The 11,411-nt window shown below is 48.2% G+C and overlaps 3 protein-coding genes across 4 annotated transcripts; 2 read left to right on the top strand and 1 right to left on the bottom strand.

Moving 5' to 3' along the window:
• Positions 1–214: 214 nt before the first annotated feature.
• H257_10617 (hypothetical protein) lies at positions 215–1,462 on the top strand (the record flags this gene model as incomplete). The annotated part of the gene is made up of 1 exon (XM_009837217.1): positions 215–1,462. One exon carries the CDS (start codon positions 215–217, stop codon positions 1,394–1,396), a length of 1,182 nt encoding a protein of 393 aa, XP_009835519.1. The 3' UTR covers positions 1,397–1,462.
• A 3,874-nt stretch (positions 1,463–5,336) lies between these two features.
• Positions 5,337–7,357, top strand: H257_10616. Of its 2 annotated transcripts, XM_009837215.1 has the most exons (6): positions 5,337–5,687; positions 5,777–6,106; positions 6,160–6,300; positions 6,401–6,544; positions 6,663–6,970; positions 7,031–7,357. In XM_009837215.1, the coding sequence occupies exons 1-6, from the start codon at positions 5,511–5,513 to the stop codon at positions 7,143–7,145; spliced, it is 1,215 nt and encodes a 404-aa protein (XP_009835517.1). In that variant the 5' UTR covers positions 5,337–5,510; the 3' UTR covers positions 7,146–7,357. The 2 variants fall into 2 exon arrangements, with proteins under 2 accessions (XP_009835517.1, XP_009835518.1); XM_009837216.1 differs by having other exon boundaries at positions 6,663–7,357.
• A 1,377-nt stretch (positions 7,358–8,734) lies between these two features.
• Positions 8,735–10,588, bottom strand: H257_10615 (hypothetical protein). The gene is made up of 5 exons (XM_009837214.1): positions 10,353–10,588; positions 10,008–10,304; positions 9,675–9,815; positions 9,426–9,569; positions 8,735–9,350 (listed from the first exon to the last, which is right to left on the bottom strand). The coding sequence occupies exons 1-5, from the start codon at positions 10,578–10,580 to the stop codon at positions 8,784–8,786; spliced, it is 1,377 nt and encodes a 458-aa protein (XP_009835516.1). The 5' UTR covers positions 10,581–10,588; the 3' UTR covers positions 8,735–8,783.
• Between the last annotated feature and the right edge of the window lie 823 nt (positions 10,589–11,411).

Here is an 11,411-nt window from a genome sequence, read left to right as displayed (position 1 = left end):
TTAGGAATACAGAACTTCAAGGCGGTAAGCCAATACAAAGGGGCTTGCGCCAGCAGCTATTAATTCCACTATAGTATTTCAAAGAAACCGGTAATATATTACAGTACAATTGCATGAACTCAAAATATAAGCTGAAAACTAGCGAAATATTTTTCAGTTCGAACTATCAAAAAAATCCGGAAATCCTGGCCGAATGAACCGGATAAAGTTCGACATGTATTGCGGTGGCGACGATCTGAATGCGGTGGTGTGCGATGTCGGGTGCCTGCGGTCGCGGATGGGATACGCCGGCGAAGACGACGCGCGGTACATCAGCACACCCTCTAGCGATATGAACGGAATTATGACCGCTGAGGGCACGGTGGCCTCCTTCGATGCGCTGGAAGTGTCGTTGGACGAAGGGTTTGCACGGTTGGGAGTGGAATCGACGCGGCAACATCCGATCATGTGGAGCGAGAGCAGCTTCCAAACGTTGCTGGATCAACAACAGTCGTCGAGCAAGAGTAGCAGCGACCGGGAAGCGATCGCAGAGCTGTTCTTTGAGAAGTACGACGCGCCGGCGTACTTTGTGTCCAAGTCGGCCGTGTTGACCTGCTTTGCCAACGGCCGCAGCACGGGGATGGTCGTGGAGATGGGGCATGGCAGCGCAGCGGTGGTTCCAGTCACGGACGGATATGTCGTGGGCCAGCACGCCGTTCGACACGTGTCCGTGGGCGGCCACGCCCTCGATACGTTCCTCCGCGATCGTGTGCTGGACAAACTGGAACGAGGGCGCCATCAGTCCCTCTCTCCCATCGACACGTCGACCTCGTCCGTTCCAAAATCCACCGCTACGTCATCGTCGTCCTTGCTGTCCTGGTCGATTATCCGCGACCTCAAGGAAAGCATCTGCCGGACCGCGGAATCCCATTTCGACGAAACCACCAACGCCAATATCCCTCAAATGCCGTACGAACTCCCCGACGGCACGCAAATCTCCATCGGGGTCGAGCGGTTCTCTGTAGCCGAACACTTGTTCCACCACCCCGACCCATCGCCACCAACGTCTCCACCCCACCAAGGCGGCGGCATCGGCGGCATATACCTTCCAGGCCTCGTCGTCGACGCCGCCTCGCGGGGAGATGCCGACTCGAAGAAGGAATTCCTGCAAAACATCGTGCTCGGGGGCGGCTCGTCATGCTTTGAGTCGTTCCCGACGCGCCTCGAGCGAGAGATCTTGGCGATGCTGCCCAGCGCCAAGCTCAAACTCCTCGCGCCGCCGCCCAACGAGCGCACCCTCAGTGCCTTCCTCGGCGGATCCATTCTCGCCTCCCTAGGCTCGTTCCATGAGATGTGGATATCCAAGACTGAATATGCCGAGCACGGCGCCCACCTCGTCCAAAAAAAGTGCCCGTAGTCGCAATATATATATATATATTGGTGCCCCCGCAAATGAGACATTTCTCGATTAATAATACTACTATTAATACTATTATTAATAATACGTACAGTAGTATTAATACTATATTATTAATAATCTCAAATTGGCCAAAATTCAGCCAATAGACATCGCTAAAATCATGTTGCATACTCCCCTCGAAGTACATACTACGTACTGTAGTACTATAATACTTCGAAGTATGAAGTACTACGTAGTACTGTACTATTCACCAAAATCATGCCTGCAAACAAAATGGACCATTCCATTGGATGCAGGCGGGATACACCGACAACTCTCCCAGCGAACACAATTTCAAACGCTTTGGTGCTACCGTGTGTGTGGACCCTCTTCATACAGCCATTCTTTGCGACACATAGCCTTGAATGAAAAACTGTCAAAGCGTCGGAGGTGCATCCGAATGCTGCGGAGGTTGTAGCGTCGGTAGAACTGTTTGGCCACACGTTTTGGTTGCATCGTGAGAAAGTTTGAATGTGAATGTCATGTGTGCGATGCGCATCAGCCAATCGTTGCTTGTTATATTTGAATTTTGAATCATGCGCGCCAGGTGGTGTCGTCGAATCTGACGAATGGGACTCCGCTATTTTGTCGATCACTTGTTGGCTACTACTATACTACGTAGTAAAATGCAATTGACTGCATCCCTTTGATATTTTTTTGGTCAAGTATAAAAATATGGAAGTACTACTGTGATCCAATTTCAACGACCTGTACTTATTTGCCCACGTCAATATTCTCTCGTACATTCAAGGGATGATTATTATTTGTCCGGTGAGATATTGTACAATTTACACTTCACTTTGGTTGCCCAGGGCCTCAATTTTGCGTCAGGGACATGCAATAAGGGCCTTCTTGCCTTCGTGGTAGTACCGGTACCGGTACAAGACTGGTTGGCAGGGAAACTAACGTTATGGGAAAACGTTCAATAAATCTAGATACCGTTCAGCCAAGACTGAAAAGTGTTCAAACAATTTTTCTTCCCGTAACCCTGTAACCCCGGGACTTCGTCCTACCCCCGCGTGCACATACTTCGAAGTATGGTGCATTTCATCTAAAGACTACAGATCGGCCATCCTCAGGAGGAGACGTTTTACTATTCAACGCCTCGGTTATTTCAGTTAAACCCCCGTAATGTTGACGTTAAATTATTTTTACTTACGTTTTTTATCTGGTAAATAGGTTAAACATCCTGAATAATCCGGATACAATTGAAACGTTCATACGGATAAGTGCTGTATACAAAGACCAAGATATACTTGATGCTCCTTTTCGGCCAAAATGTGCCTGGCTCCATATATTTCCATACAAAAAGGCTGGTTGGTTTAAATTCTATTACTCGATCAATTTTTCACCAATCGAAATTTTGAACCGTAACTTCTGTTGGTCTTGACCAGTTCTATCGTTATTACGGCTTATTTTCCTAAAAAATATCAATACAAAGTTGGAATAGCTGTCAAAAGACAAGGCATTTTTTTTGTAGTCTTTAGCTGAAATGCACCATATAATGCTAAATCCCCCTAGTAAGAGTTGAGGTGGTCAGAGTACAAAAAATATGCCTCAGCTATTGTGCTTTCGAGTGAAATTTCGTGTTGTGGCGTGGTTTCTCGTTGGAATTTAAATCGATTTGATTGGCTACTTCACATGAGCTCAAAATTATTAGCCAATCAAAATCTTCTCAAAGGAATTCAACCAATCAGATCGATTGTGGATCGGTTTGGTCGGCGCGATTCCCCCTCCCCAAATTTGTATCAAATCGACAATAACTAGAGTTTATTGTTTGAACGGTTTTCAGGCTTGGCTGAACGGTATCCAGATTTATTGAACGATTTTTCAGGGTTTGTCGGTTTGGCAGTTTGTCTTCACTCGGGCTTCTGCCGTGCGGCACGAACGTTCACAGTACTGTAAATTTTGAGGCGCCCCAGACGATGGCATACAATAATGTCAAGCGGGACATGAAGAGTGTACTTATACTGTATGCCACCAAACATTTCGACTGAAATACAGTACCCAAAGTACGACCATTCCGTTGTGATACATACTACGTAGTATTCCTCTGATCAACGCCTCGGTTATTTCAGTTAAACCCCCGTAATGTTGACGTTAAATTATTTTTACTTACGTTTTTTATCTGGTAAATAGGTTAAACATCCTGAATAATCCGGATACAATTGAAACGTTCATACGATAAATACTGTATACAAAGACCAAGATATACTTGATGCTCCTTTTCGGCCAAAATGTGCCTGGCTCCATATATTTCCATACAAAAAGGCTGGTTGGTTTAAATTCTATTACTCGATCAATTTTTCACCAATCGAAATTTTGAACCGTAACTTCTGTTGGTCTTGACCAGTTCTATCGTTATTACGGCTTATTTCCCTAAAAAATATCAATACAAAGTTGGAATAGCTGTCAAAAGACAAGGCATTTTTTTTGTAGTCTTTAGCTGAAATGCACCATATAATGCTAAATCCCCCTAGTAAGAGTTGAGGTGGTCAGAGTACAAAAAATATGCCTCAGCTATTGTGCTTTCGAGTGAAATTTCGTGTTGTGGCGTGGTTTCTCGTTGGAATTTAAATCGATTTGATTGGCTACTTCACATGAGCTCAAAATTATTAGCCAATCAAAATCTTCTCAAAGGAATTCAACCAATCAGATCGATTGTGGATCGGTTTGGTCGGCGCGATTCGATTGCACCCCCTCCCCAAATTTGTATCAAATCGACAATAACTAGAGTTTATTGTTTGAACGGTTTTCAGGCTTGGCTGAACGGTATCCAGATTTATTGAACGATTTTTCAGGGTTTGTCGGTTTGGCAGTTTGTCTTCACTCGGGCTTCTGCCGTGCGGCACGAACGTTCACAGTACTGTAAATTTTGAGGCGCCCCAGACGATGGCATACAATAATGTCAAGCGGGACATGAAGAGTGTACTTATACTGTATGCCACCAAACATTTCGACTGAAATACAGTACCCAAAGTACGACCATTCCGTTGTGATACATACTACGTAGTATTCCTCTGATACAAGTCTTGCCCCAAGGTCGCACCCAAGGTAGACTACAGTACTAGTATGTATTCGCATTGCTCGTACACGTATACGTAGTTAGCAGATCTTTCATGTATGTTGACGGCATTACTCAGTATTGTCGTTCGTTGAATTTGGACTTTGCCAAATAAGTTATAGATTTGATTTCTTCTATTTATGAATGGTGAGAGCTTGTCAAAAGGCCGGTGTTACAGTCGTATGCCATGTGTAGACTAATTCCCACATAGCAGACGTTACACTCCTGCTGGAGACCTGAAACACCTACTGTAGGCTTCTAGTATTTCCTTAGATAAGGCGTCAGTACATACTGTAACACAATAATCCACACATATTTAACTGTAAACGCGAAACCTAGTCACGTTAACGTGGGACTGCTTCCTACAGCCGATGGGCACAGTCTTCCGAGTATAGTTTTATCCCCAGTATTAAGTGCATCATTACCAGAGGTTAGCTAACCGCTGGATATGCCTTAACCTCTACAGTACTCTGAGGAACTTGTTTTCGTAATCGTAATCCATATGACTATACTTATTTGTGCAAACTTGGTGCGTTTTGATTTGCCTGTTTGACTACTGGTATTCTCAAAATTCGCGGGTCTTTAGCGGGGGTTATACCCTGGTGTGGAGAATTAGTCGCCATGTGTCCCACAACGCGATTGCATGTCGTAAAAAAATGCCAAAGGGTCTGAACTATGATACATAACGTTACTTGTATATACGTATACAATTGAAGACTTTTGATTGTCCCGATTGCCACAACTCGCCCCGAACAGCGCCAAATCCCCACCCAACCAACTCGTACTCCCGAGCCAGCCAATGGCAGCGTTACCACTGTGACATATGGTGGCGGTGCTGGTTCTGCTTCGTCGCCACAAAGAGGTGCACGTCGATGATAGGCCGTTCCTCTGGCATCGGTTGGAGCAGTTGGGTGGCAGAAACCTTCATAACATCGAGCAGAAACACCATCCGTCGCATATGTCCCATTCATTTTACCAATCGCTTGCAACCTGAAGGTTGGATTTGTGATGCTACCTACGGCTGACGTGTTCGAGTGCCACCTCCCGCTGTCCGCTTCTGTCCGCGACGACTTGCTTGAGATTGCAGGGGGGGCGTGGAAAGGGCTCGTCGAAAATGCCATCGCGTCCGAAGTCTACCCCATCGACAAGATCGTGCGCAACAGGACCACGGGCCGCTGTGCCACGGTACAGTATACGCCACATCTCAATGCTATCCGAAAGGCGACACCGTCATTGCTGTGCTAACCATTCGATTCGATATCTGAAATGTCTAGCTACGCCGCCCGCGAGACATCGTGGACGCCACGCAAGGCATGGTAGCCCATAGCCGGACGCGGGCGACGATTGAACAAGCCGCCGACTTTTTTTACTTGGACACGCCAGCCAAGGCCCAGCAGTTTGCGCGGGTCATGGACGAGCTGGTGGAGGCAAAACGGGCGCTGTACCCCCTGGTGGACCGACCAGTAGTTGTCACCGACGGACACAAAAACTGCGACAACATCGTCGTCCCTGCAACCGCCAGCGCGCTAGATTACATGTCAGTGGACTGGATGATGATCAAGTTCAAGAAAGGCGTGCCAGCACGCGACTTATGCTACCTCGAGGTACGTTGACTTACGATGGATTGTCGTCGACATGACAAGAGTATATCTAATAGATCCACAAAGAATTCAAGTTTGCGTGTCCGCTCACGGGCGTCACCCGACGGGGGTGGGTGCGCTGCATCCACTCGGTGCGCATGGACTGTTGCCCTGACATGCAAAAGAAGTTTGGCGTCATTCGCATGGAGATTCACCGGGTAAGGGTCCCCTAACTGTAGCGATGCAGTAGTAGTAGTAGTAATAGTTCGAGCCAACTAACGACTAGTTGTTGGCCAACTACTTACTACCCCCCCCTAGTCGGGGCACGTGTTTATGGAATCCAACGAAGCGGGGGTCCTCGACTACTACAAATTGTACTTTGGCAGCCCGCGGGGCGCCGTCCTCGGCAAGCATTTCAACGGGTTGTACCTCAAGGGTGCGATGCGGACGTCAGCTCGCTCGGTACAAATTATACCCCTCCCCCTTTTCATATCATTTTTTCCAGCATTCCAACCTATTCCGTTGGTTGGCCGTCCGATTTCTACAACAATCGTGTGTATTCATCATCCTGTGCGTGTAGATTCTAAATCTAGATGAACACTTCACCACGGAACGGTTGAAACCATTGCTATCGGCTCCGCTGGACATGAGTCTCGCCCATGCCGCGACTTGCGGCACTTGCCGGCTAGCCTTCTCGTGGCGGCACCCCAAAAAGCTATGCCGCGCCTGTGGGGACCCCATCTGCCCCAAATGTAGCTCGCAGTGGTCACTCACCCTTCACGGGTCCGCCATTAAGGTTCCCCTGTGCAAGCGATGCGTGGGGCCTGGCTTAAACGTGGACGACGCTGACGAGATGTACCTGATCGAGTCCAAGGACCGCAAGCAACGGTACTCCACGGCCAGCGACGTGGTCAGCACCATCCGCGAAACCTACCTTTCGATCGATAGGAGCGAGTCGTCGTCGAGCTCGTTTGCGAACGACATAATGCACGGCATTGACCAGCAAAAGGAGTTGCTGCACAAGCTGCAAGACCGATTGGCGGCGATTCGACCTGCATATTAACCCCCCCTCCTCCCCCGACTGTCATGTGCTCGTGTAGTCTTGTGTGCTACGTCCTGTAGTAGATGTAAAGAGTTATACCCTACTAGAGCAATAGTGTCGCAGTACAACTCCTTAAATAAGGTCACAAAGTTTTGGGGTCATGACGCACTAACCAATTTGACTTTTCTGGAAGATAAGGTGTCAATCAAAGCTGGAATGTGTATCTATCAAATGAGCCAATCCGCTTGTGATTACGAGGAGAAATGTAACATTTAGTCCAATCAGAAGTCAAGTACTGCAATCATTATGGAACAGAGTGGTATTGTCTAATAAACATCATGGAGCTTTGTGTGTATGAACACTATGGAAAAAACGTTTGAAATTGGCGTTCACAATCCGAGGGAGATGCAATTGGGCAAGGGGATCATCGAGTGCTAACAAGGGCGGACAGTGGGTTGCGTTGACGACAGACAGCATTTGAAAGATTCGTCCAGTCCCAACCGTGGGGACGACCCCCCCCCTTCGAACATACACTTCATATCTTGCTCAAAAATTCCAATCCATATTATATATGCCATCAGAATTAGAATCGTCTTGAGTCGTAACTATGTCGAAGGGCGTTGCCTCCCATCGATTGCTTTGATTTTCCAGTCGTCATACTACGTGACAAGTACCACTCGAATGCCAATCGGTCTCAGATTTCCACGTCCACATTGCATATATCAGTCCGCAATGTTCATATCGTGCACTGTAGCAAAATCGCGCGCAATCACTGCACACGTGGCGAACTGCTGCGGTAGCGTCCATACCTTTCCCCGAAATGATTCTATCTTACACTATTAGTACAAACTCAATGCAAATATGTAGTTGCGACGACCGAAAGGTGTGGTCAACGGCACGGAGGGGGTGGATGCCCATTGCTGCACACAAGCCACCATCGATCAAGCCGCCGACGTTGTTTTTACTTGGACAGTCAAGATGAAGCACAGTAATGGACGAACTCATGGGAGGCTAGGACGGTGTACATACCGGTATATCCGATGTTGGATGGGCGTCTGTACAAGAGGACAACCAGCGAACGTTGGACTTCATGTCTGTGGCCTGGATGATCACAACAAGTTCAATCATCCGGGGGTACCCGTGCGCGACTTGCGCTACTTGGAGGTATTATCGGGGCCCCAGAAAATCTCCACGTTCTTTGTTGTTTGTTGTCATAGATAAGCAACGGATTCAAGTCGACATGTGTCATTACCCGACAAAATCGACGGGGGTGGGTGGCTACGTAGCTTGGGCAAGCAGATACAGTACCGGTATCGATTACTATCGGTCAATTCACAGGAACGTTGTAGTAGTCACGAGTAAAATAAACAAACGGTAGGTAGAGACACAGGTCCCTCAATATTAACTTTGGAGTACTAATGCTTGTGGATGTACATACCCCATCATATCGAATTTACCCCACTATCCTTTATCCCAGTTTATCCCACTTGGAAATATCTTAACTTCACTATCAACCTAGTGGATGCAGCACTCTTGCGGCACTATGTATTACTACGTACAGTAATAATACTAGTACTATGGTAAGTAATACTAGTAAGTTGTAAATACATGGTGATCATGTTAACGTTATAGGTATAAATATAATTATGGAATTTCGCATCACTGGGTTCGGGCCGCTAAACCTTCTTGCATTTTGATCAGCAGGTCTTTTTGCTGGTCGATCGAGCACATGAGGTCATTGAGTGCGGCGTCGTTGGACCCGCCGCCGCTTCTGCTGTTGGCGATCATGTGTCTGTTTCCGCTGTCGCTGGGGGTTGATCGAACGGTTACGCAGCCGCTTCCGGGGGACTTTGGGAGTGCAGCTACCTCTTGGCCCCACTGCGCTCCTCCGACACAGAAGGCAAAGTCGTCCGACACGCGACTAGCCTCCATCACGTCGTATATGATTTGGCCGGATTCCATCACGTTTGCGTCCAAGTTGGAGCCGACGCACGGGGCGCACAGCGGCACTTTGACGGCGGAGCCCTGCAATGTGAGCGACCACAGCGAACTGCACTTGACACAGATCGCAGCTCCACAAGCCCGACACAGTCGTTTGGTGGTGCGCCACGAAAAGCTGCCATGGCACCCCGAGCACGCCTTGGCATCAACTTTTTCGTCCCGCAGGGGGGTGGATAGCAGCGGCTTTAACCGCTCCGTGGTGAAATGTTCGTCCAGGTTTAAGATCTAGTATCGACCAAAACACACAGTACGAGGTAAGGAACGAGGACTACTAGACTTACGAAAGGCTAGGAACCTTACCGCACGAGCAGACGTCCGCATTGCCCCTTTGAGGTACAACCCGTTGAAATGCTTGCCGAGGACGGCGCCCCGTGGGCTGCCAAAGTACAATTTGTAGTAGTCGAGCACCCCCGCTTCGTTGGATTCCATAAACACGTGCCCTGACTAAGGGGGGGGGTAGTAAGTAGTTGGCCAACAACTAGTCGTTAGTTGGCTCGAACTATTACTCCTACTAACTCCTACATAGGAGTACAGGAAGGGTGCACTTACACGTTGAATCTCCATGCGAATGACACCATACTTCTTTTGCATGTCAGGGCAGCAGTCCATGCGCACCGAGTGGATGCAGCGCACCCACCCCCGTCGGGTGACGCCCGTGAGCGGACACGCAAACTTGAATTCTTTGTGGATCTAATGTACGACGATTAATTACTTGTGTTTCGAGAACGAGTGCATAGTACTACACCGCATCACAAGTTGCGGATACATTCAATGTGTCGAGGGGTATGTTTCGTGCATGTGTTGCTTGTGCTTGTATGAGATACACACGAAAACACATACATTCAACGTAGCACGACATATACACCGTAGATATAGACATACCTCTAGGTAGCACAGATCTCGCGCCGGTACCCCCTTCTTGAACTTGATCATCATCCAGTCGACGGAAATGTAGTCGAGTGGCTTGTTGACCCCGTCGTCGACAACTGGGCGATCCACGAGGGTATACAGCGTCCGCTTTGCTTCAACGAGTTCGTCCATAACCCGTGCGAATTGTTCGGCTTTGATGGAGGTGTCCAAGTAGAAGAACGCCGCGGCCTGCTCGATCGTCGCGCGGGTTCGTGTGTGGGCGACCACGCCGTCTTGGTTCACGTTGATCGTGTCCCTGGGCTTTCGGAGCTATAAAGGCGCTATGTTAAACAACGGTGCCAGGAGTGGTGTATGTACCGTGGCACAGCGGCCCGTGGTTTCGTTGCGCACGACTTTTTCAATGCGATACAACTCGGACGAGATGGCGTTGTCCACGAGCCCTTTCCACGCACTCGAGGCTTGGGCCAACAACGCGGCTTCGTCTTTGGAGGACAAGGGCTGACAATCAAATACGTCGGCGGTAGGCAGCATGATGAGATGCTGGGGATGCTGCTTCGGACAAGTCGGATTTTGATAGACTGTCATGGTAACGGCTTCAGGGTGTTGTTGCGACATCGTGGCCGACATGGATAAGCGTGGCACCACATGTCAGGTGAACGGATGTCTCAGCTCAATTGATAAATTGAAAAATACAAGCAAGCAAATATTGATTGTATTGTATACTAGTCAATCTATCGACTGGTTTCGGGGTAAATCTGCGTGTGTTGTTGTTCACGGAATTGTTAAAATAGGATAATTGAATGCTGACGACGTATACACCCGCCATTCCTGAGTGTGCCCAAATGGTAAAATCATCACGAACTGATCACAAGCCGCAAACACTGGGTTGGGTACAGACAGTATTCCTTGGTAGAGGCACAACACTTCTCACCGACACTCGACTCATGCCAGGACACTTGCGCTGCTCTCTCACGCGGTTTCTGCTGCTGAGAAAAGGAAAATTGGAAATTCCCGAAATGAATCAATAGTCCCAGATTGCCAATGACATTGAATGTCACGGCGTCTCACGATGGCGCGGACCATATCATATCGTAACGTTATTACTTCGGGGTACGGCCACCAAACTTCGTGGCATCACAACTGTCCAGAACGAGAGGATAGTGAGCTACTTTTGAATCCACATGTTACGTAGCCACAATGCTCCGCGCTTCATGGCTGTCCGATCTGGTTCCCAAGTGTGATACTCACTTTCTATTGACAATCTATGCGTTCTCCAATTTCGCACAAAATAGTGCTGTGTCTATAACACTCAAGGAGCCATTTTCGCTTCATTTCCCACGATCCATCCCTGGTCCTTTTAACGGTAAAATGGTCGATGCTTCCGAATATCGTTACTACAGTAGTATTGTGCATTTC

This window comes from Aphanomyces astaci (genome assembly GCF_000520075.1).
Source record: "Aphanomyces astaci strain APO3 unplaced genomic scaffold supercont1.29, whole genome shotgun sequence".
In the NCBI taxonomy this organism is placed as follows: domain Eukaryota; phylum Oomycota; class Saprolegniomycetes; order Saprolegniales; family Verrucalvaceae; genus Aphanomyces; species Aphanomyces astaci.
The sequence above is the reverse complement of the archived record's forward strand: the minus strand, read 5'-3'. Positions and strand labels throughout refer to the sequence as shown.